This window comes from Schistocerca gregaria, chromosome 5 (assembly GCF_023897955.1).
Source record: "Schistocerca gregaria isolate iqSchGreg1 chromosome 5, iqSchGreg1.2, whole genome shotgun sequence".
Lineage (NCBI taxonomy): Eukaryota > Metazoa > Arthropoda > Insecta > Orthoptera > Acrididae > Schistocerca > Schistocerca gregaria.
This window is the reverse complement of record NC_064924.1, coordinates 227,513,617-227,530,201: the sequence shown is the minus strand read 5'-3', so window position 1 is coordinate 227,530,201 and position 16,585 is coordinate 227,513,617. Positions and strand designations below refer to the sequence as shown.

At 41.7% G+C, this 16,585-nt stretch overlaps 1 protein-coding gene across 2 annotated transcripts in view; it reads left to right on the top strand.

The window, feature by feature from the left end:
* The window catches only part of LOC126272742 (limbic system-associated membrane protein), an 848,332-nt gene that overhangs the window by 387,554 nt on the left and 444,193 nt on the right, over nucleotides 1–16,585 (top strand). For both annotated transcript variants that reach the window (XM_049975800.1, XM_049975799.1), the window contains exon 4: nucleotides 9,012–9,162. In XM_049975800.1, coding sequence (XP_049831757.1) covers nucleotides 9,012–9,162 — 151 coding nt within the window. The remainder of the gene's footprint in view (nucleotides 1–9,011; nucleotides 9,163–16,585) is intronic.

Below are 16,585 nucleotides of genomic sequence, written 5' to 3'. Positions count from 1 at the left end.
TCCAACAAGCTGTTAAAATGAATGACTCAGAAATTTAGACTGGACATATCTATGCCAAAGCAATACAAATCAACAGGAAGTAAAATTGCCTATTTTCCGCACTTCAAAGTTCTCTTGAAAGTGGATATTACCGTTAAAATGCTCTGTAGTTCACGATCTCATTTCAGTAAATTTCTTTCCTCTATTCAGTTATTTCTACGGCTTCAAAAAGTTTTTAATATTTTTTGACATACTTGCTCGACATAAATACTTCTAAGGCAGCTGCCGTCAAAGATATACTGTATACCAGAGATTCACCTATTTCTAGCTGGTGGCTGTCCTCTAAGAGCTGTAAGAAATTCTCTGGACCTTGCTGCTGTCGCTGATCTGTCATGGCGCTAAGTGCTTATATGTCTGCGTATCTATTTCTGTTTAATAAAAATTAGCTGAAAACTGAGCAGAGTCCACTCCCACAAGAGCTTGGTGTATGTTGAAAGCCACGTAGAACACAAGGAAGAATCCAGGTTTGATTTCAAAAAGATGTTTTGTAAAACCCAAACACCAATGGCAACCATGTACACCCTCAATATTAGGTGTGTTTGGTTGGAGGGAGACACGTTTATTCAAATACTTCTCTTTCCGAAAATCATGTACAGCGTTCCCCCTCTTTCATGAACTTCGCTGTGGTATGCATAGTATGAATGTAGATGTAAAATAGCCAAAGAGCTTTAAATTTTCCATCCAATATCCAAGTTCACGCGAAAGTAACTTCTTCGTAAATTCAATTCTTTGCCACAGACCGTCTGCACGACACAGGCTACGTACACATTCCACTTTGCTGAAAAATAAAATTTATTTTTGACTCAACCCGCTGTTACCCTCTTGTCACCTCTCCTGCCCACATGTCTTCAGTAAGAATCAAAACATTTAATAGTCTTCAACCTGATGTAGTTAGCGTCTTCCATCAAACAACTCTTCTGTTCACTTCTCCATCGCGAAACATAATCAGGAAATTAATTCCGTTCCTTCTTCGATATCTCAGTCAGCTTCTGTTCTTTCTTCATGCCCCAATACAGTCTTTGAATGATTTATTTCTACATACGTCATGTATCAGCATATGGTTCGTCTCTCCGTAGTAACACGGTGCCATTACCGTCGTAGACAACCACATTCATCCCGTCTGAAATTTCTCAAAATGGTTTCACTTAAACTTTTTCTGGTTGCTGTACTTCTATCCGAATACGCTCTTCCGCACATTACTGCCTAAACACTACCATTTAACATTCACTATTTCGTAAACTATTCCTGCACTAAGACACCTCACTCATCTCACGCCCCTTTCCACTGTCAGCTCACTTTCATCTGTCTCCCCCCTCATTTTCGTAAATACCTAAATATGTCTCACGGATTAGGCCTGTTCCAACTGATTTACTGCTGTCTAGAAGGTAGCACAAGGAGCTGCCGATGGCTGCGGGGCATGTGATCAGTGTGTCGCCAGTTCCTCCAGCCGCTGCTTCTTTATTGAAGAAGCTCCTCATTTGGCCTCCCAAGGGTTGAGTGGACCCTGTATAATACCGCCCTACTGCAGAGATATCTGAAGAGGTATCAGGAATCGAACTTGGGTCCTTTGCACCAAAGCCACTGACACTAACAATTCGACTACCGATTTACAGAACACAGACAATAATTACGACCAAATGGGAACATCACTTTCCTACATAGATTCGATATATTAACATTGCGCTAAAGTACAATAAAAGGAATACATCTACAAATAAAGTTTCATACATTCGAATACATTGATTTACATTTGTTATTCGTATTAAATAAAAATCGGCAAATTCATCAGCAATCATTCTACAATGGAACTAAAGTCAATTAAGGAACCATAGACTACTGTCGAATTGCAAGACGAATTTTTCCGTCACGTCTCACTTTTATATTTTAAACGTCCCCTTAGAACAATTATATACACGACTGGTCTATGTGAAACGTCGTCTTTGAACAATTATACACGAATGTGCTTAAACTGACACACAATAGTTTTTAGCGCAACGCAATCTGACTTCCAAAAATCCCTACGAAAGAGTGGCCCTGATTAACATTAACCTATACGTTTCACAAATCACTTACCTCACAAAAATCTTCGTTACTCAAGCTACTGCAATACAGCGAGCGCCACTACTGCCAGCTAAATAAAAGATTCAAACTACTGAAGGCACTAACTACTGATAGGCATAGTTAGCAAATGAAAGATTTTAATAGAGAACAAACAATGTATTTACCTCACTAGTCATAATATATATAGCAGTTCATGACACCAATTCTTACAAATTTCAAAACTTCGCCATCTCTCTCCCCACGTCCACCACTGCTGGCGGCTCACCTCCAACTGAGCAAAGCTACGCGCTGTTAGCATCCAGCTGCCGCTGCCCAACACTACAATGGCAGACAACAATGCAAACTAAACACAGACTGCGCACGGCACAGCCAGTGATTTTTATACAGAGCGCTACGTGGCGGCGGCGTTACCAATAAAAAAACTTAAACAGCTTACTTACATATTTTGTTGAAGCGGGTACGTATTTGTGACCAAAGCAAGAGTATTCATGAGACACATTGTCCTAGCTCAACTACAAGGCGTATAAAAAAGTAAGTACCGTATACTTGCATTTAAATGTTGGCAGCTCAGATCTGACCTGTAGCAAAGCAGCCCCTCCTTTGACTGTTTATGAAATCTTAGAAATAATTTTTTCCGTCAGTAGTCGTTTGGCTGTGAGGTAAAAGCAAATAACAGTGTCATTTAAAATCATTGCACCCTCGTTCCTAAGGTTACGTAATGTCAGATATTGGTTGACTACTATTTTAAATTTGATTGCCTCTGTTGTAGCTGTATTCTACTGAACGAACACCATTACTTCCACTAGTCCTATCTAGTGTACCTAAAGTGTGTGGTCAAAACTTTTTTGTACGTTGTAACTTGAGCCCGTAACTCACCGTCAAAAGTATAGGAAAATTTAATGATTTTTCTTTGGTTTCCTTCCCATGTCTTCTGTAAAACAAAATGTGTTCTGTTTCTCTTAGTATGCTATTCTATACATAACTAACTTCTCCATAATCGTGCGACCGAAGTAGTCATCCCATTATATTTGCTACTTTGTATACTTCTTTTCATGGCAACCCATTGCACCCCCGTATTTTTCTTCCTGTTCTCTCGAGTATTGACTTGTGTCTTCAAACATTTTCAAGAAAGGAACTGGAGTAAACTATATTCTACATTTTCCTACGATCATTAATAATAAAACTGCAATAATTAGCAAAATTAATGACAAGCCTTATGTTTATCACTTGGAATGATCACGGCCCATATTTTGTGTCACAAAGTTGCTAAAAGTGGTCGAATGTAGTTCTGTGCTCATGTCCCTTGTTTCCTGCCTGCCTAAACTTCGTAGTTTGTGGCGTTGGGTACAAATGCGTGTGAATTCCTACAGGACCAAACGGCTAAGGTCATCGGTCCCTTACACATTACTTAAATTAACTTAAACTAACTTATACTAGCAACAACACACACCCATGCCCGAGGGAAGACTCGGACCTCCGGCGGGAGCGACCGTGTTGGGTATAAATGTATCGTCTACGGTACATGAAGAGCGCAGAGTGTATTGTTCGGCTTCTACTTTTATGGACACGTCAGGCGAGTGAAAGTGGCACATATCCCTTGACATCCATAATATCCGGACCGTTTTGCTCTCTACGGAGCTTTACGAGTAGGCCAAGTGGACCCCAGGGAGCCATCTGCGGTTATGGATGGACGGCAAAAATTTATTTCTTCTCGCAAAATGCAGATTGCTCGCAGACGCTTTGCAGTGTTTAGCTGCTGCCTCAATTTCCGTATATCGCTACAGTTCCTTGCCTTCGGTTCATCTAGCAGCGGCACTAGTTTATTGGTCTTCTAAGAGCGCCCTTACTACAATAAAGTTTTCAGTGGAAAGGGCACTGGGGCACTGACAGGCAGTAATACGCTGTAACGACTGGAATGCTGGAATAGCTCGACGCACCACTTTCAAATTCAGTAAAGTACTATTTCTCAAAGCAAGGCCGAGCGAGGTAGCGCAGAGTTTAACACACTGGACTCTCATTGTGGAGGACGGCGGTTCAAACCTGCGTCCAGCCATCCTTATTTAAGTTTTCCGTGATTTCCCTAAATCATGTTAGGCAAATACCTGGACGGTTCCTTTGATTGGGCACGGCCCATTTAATTTCCCAGACTTCCATAATCCGTGCTTGTCTCCGTCTCTAATGAGCTAGTAGCTGACGGGACATTAATCTCTCCTTCCTCCTCAATGCAAGGAAGAAGTATGAATAACTGGTTATCAACTGTAAAAAGCTCGTTTATTCTACTTTTCTATGTGACGCAATGTTCCTTTATAGTCTACTGATAAAATGAATCTAGTACGAGTAGTTACGAATCCTTACGTTCGTTTGAGCAATGTAATGCTTAACTAGATCCTTGATAAATTGGAAATGTTACGTCATTGGATTATATAACAATGAGAGTAACCTCCAGCAAGTTAAAGTAATACAAATCAGGGAAAAAGTAGTTACTAAGCTTTACATTAGAATAACGCTAGAATAATTTGTAAAACAAATAAAATGAAAAAAAATGAAATCGTAAGGTATCAAGGGAAATTTCTCATCTGATAGATTTCATATCATTATTAAGAAACTATGTCACACTCACGAATTTGCAACACAAAGGATAAGGAGCTGCGTATTTCTGTTGATCAAGTTCCCCACGCATTTCTGAGTCATTCAATGGTAGCAAGTGCTTTGTGAAATTCCTTTTCTGGTGGCTAGAACGGTTTTTATTTTGTACAGTGTCTGTTGCGATTTTCACGTTTCAAGGGGTGGTAGAGCATTAACAAATTGATTTATAGTTGAGATTAATCATGTGATCGATTTTTTTAGGTCTTCCGTTGATAGTACGCACTTTTTAGAATTTCACAGACCGGTAGCACAATCCCTACTGTAGAGGGAATTGAGGGAATAAGTCTCGTTATCATTTTATAGTTAAAAGAATAAGCATTAGTTGTGAATATCAGTGGACAACTTTTACAGACGACCATTTCATCTTCTGGTTGTGATCTAAGATAGCCAATTTAATCCTTTTTTTACATTCTGTGGCAGTCTAGCTGAGTAGTTACTTGGGAATAAGAATTAGTCACGGCAATACCTGGATTATTAGAGGCAAAGAAAATCGACAGTTGCTTCCGTGAATGAATAAGACCATTACTCGGATGAAGCAGTTCATGGAAATCATAAGAAGACCTAAATCATAATGGCTATACCGCCGTTTTGTTGCAGAAGTGAAATGTACAATTAAGTAACTGACTGTCTGCACAAATGTTAAGTAATACCACAGTCGCGAGAGCCGTAAAGGATAATTCAGATTCTAGCTATAATTTAAAACTTTATCGTATCAACTTAATGTAAATTGCTTTTGGAGCTAGACCTTTCTAGAGCTGAAAAACTTGAATCCAGCCCGCCGCGCCGTCCTATGAACTTCTCGTTAGTGGGATTAAAACTTTTGTTTTCTTTCTTGTAATTTCATTTCCTTCATACAATTATGACTTAGCGTGAGTTTCAGTCGTATAGGTTCCCAGTGGAAAGAAACAGCCTACGTCTCGAGTAAATCCATGGTCTGTAGGATATACGACTGAATGAAATCTCGGGCTTCTACGAGCGTCAGGTGATTGTATATCCACGAACTTACGATCAAGTGATGTTTTGCCATTGTCAGTTACGGCTTGACAATTACCGAAGGGCATCCACCCGAAAGTTCGTGTACGCACATTGTGCCCAAGGGAAGTAGAACATTTTCATGCGCTTGTTATGAAGTTTAGCGAATAATTATTTACATGGGTAACAGAAAAAATACTTCAGTTGATCGATGAAAGAAGGAAGTACAAAAATGTTCAGCGAAGTTCAGAAATAAAGAACAAAAATTACTCAAGAATGAAATAAATAGGAACTGCAGACAAGCTAAGACGAATTGGCTGCATGAAAAATTTGAAGAAATCGAAAAGAAATATTGTCGGAACGACGGACTTAGCATATAAGTAAGTCAAATCATCACTGGTGACATTAAAAACAAAGGTGGTAACATTAAGAGTGCAATGGGAATTCCACTGTTAAATGCTGAGGAGAGAGTGGACATGTGGAACGAGTGAAGTGGAGGCTTCTGAGACGAGGAAGACTTGTCCGATGACGTGATAGAATAAGAAACAGATGTCGATTTAAGAGAGGTAGGGGACTCAGCATCACAATTTAAGATAGTTTTGGAGATCAAATGAGGCAGAATGGATAGATAAAATTCCATCGGAATTTCTAAAATCGTTGGGGGAAACGACAACAAAACGTCTATTCATGTTGGTGTGTAAAATGGATGAGTCTGGCGACATACCATCTGACTTTCGGAAAAATATCATCCACACAATCCCGAAGACGGCAATAGCCAACAAGTGCGACAATTATCGCACAGTCAGCTTAACAGCTCATGCATCCAAATTGCTGACAACAATAAAATACAGAAGAATGGGAAAGGAATTCGAGGATGTGTTAGATGACGATCAGTTTGGTGTTAGCATAGATAAAGGCATCAGAGAGGCAAGTCTCACCTTACGCTTGATAATGAAAGCAAGACTAAAGAAAAGTCAAGACACGTTCATAGGATTTGTCGACCTGGGCAAAGGGTTCGACAATGTAAAATGGTGCAACATGTTCGAAATTCTGAGCAAAATAGGTGTAAACTATTGACAGAGACGGGTAATACACAAAATGTACAAGAGCCAAGAGGGAATGATAAGAGTGGATGAACAAGACGAAGTGCTCGGATTAAAAATGGTGAAAGACAGGCATGCAGTCTTTCGCCACTACTATTCAACCTGTACATCGAAGAAGCAATGACAGAAATTAAAGAGAAGATTCGAGATGAAAGGAACATGACTTTGCTGTCCTGGGTGAAATCGAAGAAGAATTACAAGATCTTCTGAATGGAATGAACAGCGTAATGAGTGCAGAATATGGATTAAGAGTAAATCGAAGAAAGACGAAAGTAATGAGAAAGAGCAGATATGAGAACTGCGAGGAACTTAACATCAGGATTGATGGTCACGAAGTAGATAAAGGTACTCTGCTATAAGAACCTTCGCAGCGCGTCAACAATCGTTAGTTAATATGTTAAAAAACTAGAAACCCGCCTCGATTGCGTAAAAAGCACCTAGTGTTAACCTAGGTTTCGGCGTAGATAAATACACCTTCTTCAGAACAATAAAACCCACAAGGTCTTCTTAGGCACTTGTGGGTTTTATTGTTCTGAAGAAGGTGTAGTTATCTACGCCGAAACCTAGGTTAACACTAGGTGCTTTTTACGCAATCGAGGTGGGTTTCTACTTTTTTAATGTACTGCCAAACAGCGAGTAATTCAACATCAGTATTGGTGTCACGAAGGAGATAAAGTTTTAACAGAAATATCGACCCTTAGACAATGCATCTAATATTGTATTTTAAATACGAGAGTATGCCATCTTAGGCACTGTACAACACTTAAAACTCCTGATAATGGCACTTTGAAGCCGAAATCATGATCGTGTAAGTGTAAATGTAACACTACAAATAAACAACTGTCTAATGTCGGTACTGACTTTAAAGACATCGAAAGCGAACTAGCACTGGCAAAAAGGGCATTCCTGGCCGAGAAAAGTCTACTAGTATGATTGGTTCAAATGGCTCTGAGCACTATGGGACTAAACTTCTGAGGTAATCAGTCCCCTAGAACTTAGCACAACTTAAACTTAACTAACCTAAGGACATCACACATCCATGCCCGAGACAGGATTCGAACCAGCGACTGTAGTGGTCGCACGGTTCCAGACTGTAGCGCCTAGGACCCCTCGGCCACTTCGGCCAGCTACTAGTAAGAAACATTGGCTTTAATTTGAGAAAGACATTTCTGAGAATGTAAGTTGGTGTAGAGGGTTGTATGGACTGTGGGGAAACCGGAACACAGGAGGATCGAAGCATCTGAGATGGGTGCTCAATACGAATTTTGAAAATTAGGTGGTCTGATAGTGTAAGGAATGTGGAGGTTCTGCGCAGAGTCGAAGAGGAGAGTAATATGTGGAAAACACTGGCAAGACATCGGGGGCTGAGTTTAATGGCACTAGAGTGAGCCATGGAGGTCAAAAACTGTAGAGGAAGACAGTGGAATAAATCCAGCAGATAAGTGAGGACGTAGGTTGCAAGTGATACTCTGAGATGAAGAGTCTGGCACAGGAGAGGATTTCACGGCGGGTCGCATCGAACCAGTCAGAGACTGACGACCATGCCCTTTATGTTTCACTGGTTACAGAAACCGTCTCACACCACTGGTTAGTCCATTACGATGTTGTCCTGTAACACATAAATTGCGGTCTCTTCCACGGAGCATTGCACGTTGGACAGCCATGACGCTCTCCACACATCATAACTCCGCTGCCTCATTACCCACCTGCTCCGGCATACAATGTGGGACCAATTAGATCTGGCGCGGTAACATATACACTTTTACAATGTGGCCAATTGGAAACGTGCTATCTCCCGTTTGAAGATGCTGGATGCCTATCAGATTTTACCCTTGAAATTTTACTTCAGACTGTATCATTCAAAGGTTTTTCGTGATTTTGTAGATAGCATCGATTAGTGCCTTTGGTGGGTTACTTTGGGACAGAAATTTTTTAGATGTGGAGAACGATTTTGGTGTAGCACCTGTGGATTTACTGAGTAGGTGCACGTGCTCTGGATTTAATGCGGACAGAGTCATGTAAACACAGAATATTACCAGGCTTGAAGGGGGTGAACACAAGAGTGATTGTGGTCATGTTTGCGAGAAGCAGAAGAATTGACATACATTTCCATTGACTGTTCTCTACTGGATCACAGCAAAAGAAAAGAAATTAACACGTAGTGCCTAATGGTGCGCTGTGGTTTTGCAGAACAACCTGCTGCCTTCCGGCGACCAGTCGGTGGAGGGCATCAGCATCACCATCGAGAACACGAACCGCCACCACGCGGGCGTCTACCAGTGCACTGCCAGCAACGGCGTCGGCGAGCCCGTCACCCAGGAGATCGCTCTGCACGTCCTCTGTGAGTACCTTCCATCGTTACCACCAGTTTCTCAGTTAGTGGTGTACTATAAATGAGGCGTGCAGCTTTAGACTTAATCCTTAAATGTGGGGCTTGCAAATTCGTACGACATGCAACATTCGAACGTTTTATGGTTCTGCGATTCCATCTAGCTTCAATCTTACCTTCGATGCAGAAAAAAACACAGAAGATATTTCTTTTGTTTTGAGTACGAACTTTTCCATCAGTACTTGGTAGTACACTTTATTAACCAAAAAACAAAAAGTTCTTTTATGAGTTCCTCAACAAAAGTTTCAACTACGGATAAAAAGAGCAGAGAATACATGTAGACTGTAAGAAGGCTGTAAACCGCCGGCTGGTGAAATAGATGCTGGTATCTCTCCTGCCTTCAGCTAAGTTCTGCTGAAAGCGGGAACCTGTCTGACAGCTTACGGTCCTGACCGTGACGCTGTAATGATTATGAACATTATTTAACTGTCAGCTAACACTGCTCTTACCGAAAAATACTGTTCTTTCGTTAGGAATGTATGAAGCGTGAACCGTCAGTCAGAGGTCTTAACCAAAATATTATCCGTCTACTGCGTACAGTACCGCTCGGTACGGGAACTATCAAAATTGACATTGGTCTCACCCCTAAATGATATTTAGATGTGAGACCAATGTCAACTTTGATATTAGCGTACCCAGAAACAGATGCCAACAAATATCTTCTTTCCGCGCTTGTCTTCAATTACAGGAGGGGATATTTACAACGCTACTTCGATCACAGTCGTACGTAGACTCCAATGAAACGGATATATCATAATCTTTAAAATTTCATTCGAATAAAGTACACTGATTTAATGGTTTAACAACTACTGAAATAGGTGACAAACAATGTGAATAAATGAGAAATCTGGCAGTCATAACGAGGATAACTTTTTGGTGAAAGTTTCAGATAATGAGGTTAGAGAGAGAGAGAGAGAGAGAGAGAGAGAGAGAGAGACAGACAGACAGACAGACAGACAGAAAGAGATAGAGAGGGAGAGAGAGAGAGAGAGAGAGAGAGAGAGAGAGAGAGAGAGAGAGATCTTCAAGTAAAGATACGTCAACAGCAAATGAGAGGCAGCATGACATTTGATCTCATTACTCGACAACAGCTTTGTGGCACTATTTTAAATCAGCCAGTGAGTTATTTTGGCTCATAAAAATATTGCTCATTGAACCAGTAATCTTCCCTAAGCTTCTGCGGCTTCAGTGCTCAGGAAAGCTTGTACAAACATTTAGATTTGGAACACACAGCCTATTTTCGTATAAATTTTTAGGTCTGCGGTGTTTGTTGTTTACTTTATAAGCAATCGATTTCAAAGTCATACTGTAAACATTTAGACACAGTTGCGAAAATGAAATAGTGCAGCAAGTACATCTTGCTTCTATATGACAACATTAAATACAAGTCCAATATTCACTATTTTAAAAGACACTATGGCACAGAAACAAGATGTATTTGCAAGTGTATTTCATTTCTATAACGGCACCTAAGAGTCTGAATATGAAGATTGGAAATCTGTTGTAAACAAAGTAAAAAAACAACAAGATGAGTGCAAAATTAATACAAAAATAATACCCTGTGTGCTCCAAAACAAAATACACTCCTGGAAATTGAAATAAGAACACCGTGAATTCATTGTCCCAGGAAGGGGAAACTTCATTGACACATTCCTGGGGTCAGATACATCACATGATCACACTGACAGAACCACAGGCACATAGACACAGGCAACAGAGCATGCACAATGTCGGCACTAGTACAGTGTATATCCACCTTTCGCAGCAATGCAGGCTGCTATTCTCCCATGGAGACGATCGTAGAGATGCTGGATGTAGTCCTGTGGAACGGCTTGCCATGCCATTTCCACCTGGCGCCTCAGTTGGACCAGCGTTCGTGCTGGACGTGCAGACCGCATGAGACGACGCTTCATCCAGTCCCAAACATGCTCAATGGGGGACAGATCCGGAGATCTTGCTGGCCAGGGTAGTTGACTTACACCTTCTAGAGCACGTTGGGTGGCACGGGATACATGCGGACGTGCATTGTCCTGTTGGAACAGCAAGTTTCCTTGCCGGTCTAGGAATGGTAGAACGATTGGTTCGATGATGGTTTGGATGTACCGTGCACGATTCAGTGTCCCCTCGACGATCACCAGAGGTGTACGGCCAGTGTGGGAGGTCGCTCTCCACACCATGATGCCGGGTGTTGGCCCTGTGTGCCTCGGTCGTATGCAGTCCTGATTGTGGCGCTCACCTGCAAGGCGCCAAACACGCATACGACCATCATTGACACCAAGGCAGAAGCGACTTTCATCGCTGAAGACGACACGTCTCCATTCGTCCCTCCATTCACGCCTGTCGCGACACCACTGGAGGCGGGCTGCACGATATTGGGGCGTGAGCGGAAGACGGCCTAACGGTGTGCGGGACCGTAGCCCAGCTTCATGGAGACGGTTGCGAATGGTCCTCGCCGATACCCCAGGAGCAACAGTGTCCCTAATTTGCTGGGAAGTGGGGTGCGGTCCCCTACGGCACTGCGTAGGATCCGACGGTCTTGGTGTGCATCCGTGCGTCGCTGCGGTCCGGTCCCAGGTCGACGGGCAGGTGCACCTTCCGCCGACCACTGGCGACAACATCGATGTACTGTGGAGACCTCACGTCCCACGTGTTGAGCAATTCGGCGGTACGTCCACCCGGCCTCCCGCATGCCCACTATAGGCCCTCGCTCAAAGTCCGTCAACTGCACATACGGTTCACGTCCACGCTGTCGCGGCATGCTACCAGTGTTAAAGACTGCGATGGAGCTCCGTATGCCACGGCAAACTGGCTGACACTGACGGCGGCGGTGCACAAATGCTGCGCAGCTAGCGCCATTCGACGGCCAACACCGCGGTTCCTGGTGTGTCCGCTGTGCCGTGCGTATGATCATTGCTTGTACAGCCCTCTCGCAGTGTTCGGAGCAAGTACGGTGGGTCTGACACACCGGTGTCAATGTGTTCTTTTTTCCATTTCCAGGAGTGTAACTTACAGTGAAGTCCCAATTATCCAGTGTTATTGAAGCAACAAGATTCTATCGACATGGCTCACAAATAGCTGGTCGATTTGGCCTGGCGACTGACTATATCGATCGCCAAAGTCGTTTTTTCCTTCGAAGTCCAACTATAAGGGGCAGTCAAGTGAATACGAGACAGATGAAGAAAAATTAAGTACACTCTTTATTATTTCAAATTAGTCGGCGTAACTGATAATACATCTATCTCACTGTGAGACAAGCTGGTTAATGATTTCGCGGGCCGGCCGAGGTGGCCGAGCGGTTCTAGGCGCTGCACTTTGGAACCGCGCGACCGCTACTGTCGCAGGTTCGAATCCTGCCTCGGGCATGGATGTGTATGACGTTCTTAGGTTAGATAGGTTTAAGTAGTTCTACGTTCTAGGGGACTAATGACCTCGGAAGTTAAGTCCCATAGTGCTCAGAGCCATTTTTGATTTCGCGGGAAAATGTTTGTAGTTGGCTACGGAGCCATGATTCCAGACATCAGTGTACCTCTTCGTGCGAAGTAAATCGATGGCCACGAATGTCTTTCCAAAAATATAGGAACTGCTTCTGGACAGATCTGGACTGTTTTCAGGATGAGTAGGAGATTTCCAGCGCAGCTTCTTGCAGTGTAGCCGAAACAACCTGGCAGCAAAACGCCCACCCACATTTTGACAAGACTGCTTCGAGTACATTGCAGAAGTTACACATCCTCCATACGGTTTCTCGCCAAGCGATTTCCGTATTTTTAGAGCTCTAAAGAAAGGCATTCGTGGCTGTAGACTTTCTTTGGACGAAGAGGTGCACGCCTAAGTACAATCGTAGATCCTAGGCAACCGCAAACATTTTTTCCATGAAGACATTCACCATCTTGTCTCACAGTGGGATATATGTAGCAACTATGGCGATTACATTTGAAATAACACATTGTTTACTTGCTTTTTTCCGTATGCTTTACTTTCACTTGACTGCACCTTGTAAAAAGTGGGTGAGCATTTTACAAACTCAGAAAAACAGTTGACAGGCTAGAATGGCAGTACTTTTTGTGATCAACCAAACTGCCTCGTTTTGCAAGATGCTTTGCAGGAATCACTCTGGGATGAGAGGTTTCCATACCGTGGTGACATCTTCCGCCACTTTCGCCTTCTGTGGATATGTGTGTGAAGTTGGTTTCTTACATACAGAGCTATGTTATAAAGGAAATCGCTCTTGCTAACTTTCTGATGCACTTACCCTTTGCTTCTTTACCGCAAAGTCTCTTGATCTCGTTAGTAACATACTGAAAATTAATACTCAGATGGTACTTGGTAACTAATAAAGAATTTATTGCCTGCGTAGAAGGTGTGGTATTGCAATATCATATTGTGATAGTGTGTCTGGTATTCTGAAACAGAAAGTTTATATTGTACACAGATCAGATATAAAAGATATTTCTACAGGCGAAAATTGGAAGAGAAGCTATCGTATAGTTGTACGCTACCATTTCGCTCCTGTTTACTATTCTTTGTACACGTAAGGCATCTAAAAACATCGAGGAACCAGGTTCCTACGGGTCATCGAGTCCAATCTAAGTTTTTGCCAGTACCGAATTTTCAAGTAAGACACAAATGAAGCATTTACAACTATATTATCAGGTTTCTCTGATAAAATGTGCCAGTTTTGATTTGTATAAAACGGCATGTAAGATTCGCTGTCTATTGTCTTTCTTTTGTTTGTTATAACGTGGTTACGCAAATCAACGGTCGACCGATTGTCACCCAAGCAGTTTGAATTCGGTTCCTTGTGAATAAAAAATTATTTCAGAACACTAAGAAGAAATACTTTTTAATTCAAAGTAGCTCAGAAACTTAATTTACTGCGGGGCCTACGACGTCTCAGGTTCCGCGCGTGTACGTCAACATTCCTCGAACAGTAATATCGTACTGCGGCGTGCATTAAGTTTCAGGTTCCGAAAGTGTTCATCAACATTCCTCGAACAGTATACCTGTGCTAGTCTTACACAGTTGCCCCTTACCTTAAAGGATTCATCCACGTAAGCTGCTTCTTGTAATACCCTAATAACGCTCGTCCAACTCAGATTCCACGTTCCGGCAACCGGTCGTATGCGGACTACAACTTGTGTTTCAGCAAAGCGGCTGTAAGAAATCGTGAGTGTCGTCTGTGAAGAGTCCTCGTTCCATAGGCTCTGTAGCGAAGGGAACAGCTGTGGTTGGCCATAAAAGTCAATATTTACCTGAAGAGCTAAATTAATCTGCGATTACACACATACACTGAGAATTGCATGCGAATGGCTATTTCCTCATTCTGTCATAGCCGGCCGCGGTGGTCTCGTGGTTCTAGGCGCGCAGTCTGGAACCGTGCGACTGCTACGGTCGCAGGTTCGAATCCTGCCTCGGATATGGATGTGTGTGATGTCCTTAGGTTAGTTAGGTTTAAGAAGTTCTAAGTTCTAGGGGACTGATGACCACAGCGGTTGAGTCCCATAGTGCTCTGAGCCATTTGAACCATTCTGTCATACTAGATGTTTTTCCGTAACTATTTGTATAAGGAGGGCGGGAAGAATGTTTGAATGCTTCGCTCTTTGTTCTAATCTTGTCTTAATGGTTCCTTACGGAACGATATGTAGTCTAATACTGGCTTTTGAAACTTTGCAAATAATCTTTCGCGTGGTAGTTGACTTCCGTCTTGAAGCGTTTACCACTTACGGTTTTTCAGCATCCTTTTCGGATCAACCGAGATTACAAGCTTTTACTGACAATATAACTGGCTCCTTTACAGTTCATAATCTGAATTTCATTTCGCTCTAGTTATTAAATTATATAATAGGATCAGCTCTTTCAGAGCTTATTCTGCAACTAAGATACCTTCAACAGATATTCAGTAACCAGAAACAAAGGTACTACTACTATTTCTTCTACTGCTACTACTAGTAGTAGAGGTAATAATAATAGTAGTAGTAATGTAGCATACTACTAACAATAATTATAATAATTATAATTATTATTATTTATATTATTATTGTTGTTATTATTGTTAGTAGTAGTGGTATTATTATTATTATTATTATTATTATTATTAGTAGTAGTAGTAGTAGTAGTAGTAGTAGTAGTAGCGGTAGTGCTAGCTCTGTATCAGTTTGTTGAGTTTGTACTGGAGATAACTTATGTGCAGCAGAATCGCTGAAAGAGCTGCTCCTGTTATCACGTAGTATCTAGAACGAAATGAAACTCATTCGTTACATATTATTATTATTATTTAGACAGTTGCGTTCGCTGAGTTATTAGTAACCAAAGAGTGTGTGGTGAACATACGAGTGCCTATAAGAATAATGGAAGCCTACATGGGCAAAGGATGTAATGAACGTCGCACTGAATGCTGTTTCCTTACACCATGGTGTAGCAAAGTGTATTTTTAAGTTGTAAACGAAGAAGTGTTGTTATAAGTGAGGACCATGGAGACAAAAAACTAGAACAAATGTTTAGGAAAATATATAGAGGTTCAGAGAGAAGAATAATCACATGATAATATAAGATATGTAATATTTGTATTTTGTATTATTTTATTCAGTTTTACAAATTATAGGCGGTATTTATGAGCAGCATTCCGCTAAAGTTGTCATGAGATATTGTGTTTCTCCTGCTTGTCTTCCGTGTAGGGGATCAGATTTATAAAACCGATAAGTTAAAGTCCCTACACTTTTTTATTTCATTTCTGTAATAACACTATCGCTACAAATGTGTAATTATTCTTTCCATACCTATGTGTATGGATTCTTTTTATGTTTGTCTTGTTGTTAACTAATTTATATTTCTATGACGCATTGCGCAGAGCACATAAGAAAACGTCTTATGGTTCACTTAAACACTGCTTTTCAACGTGTACGTTTCTCAACGAAATCCATTTCTCCACAGCGCCTCCAGGATTATATTTCCCACTAATGGAAGGTTAGTGTCTCCATTCAGACAGCGACTTAATTTATACCCCGTATTAATGCAACGACAGTTATCGTAAAACACGTACGGTAATGGTGCTCTAATGAAATATACGATCGAGTTTTACCCTCCCAGGCCACGGAGAGCATTTATTAACAGAATTTTTGACAAGGGGAAAGGAAAAGTTAATTAATTCGACGTTCATCCTCCCTCCCCCCTCCCACCCCCTCTGCAGCCGGTTTTTTATCTTCTCGCCGGGGATACTTTTTTTATAGTAAAAAACACTATCGGATTTTCGATCGCTGAAAAAGAGGACGTCGCAGAGCAGCGGTACACGGAAGTCGTCGTGTTGTGCGTTCGTACGTACGTACGTAAAGGTCTCCCAACGAGATCGCGGCTAGGCGTGTGTTGTTTGGAATTGCCCGAT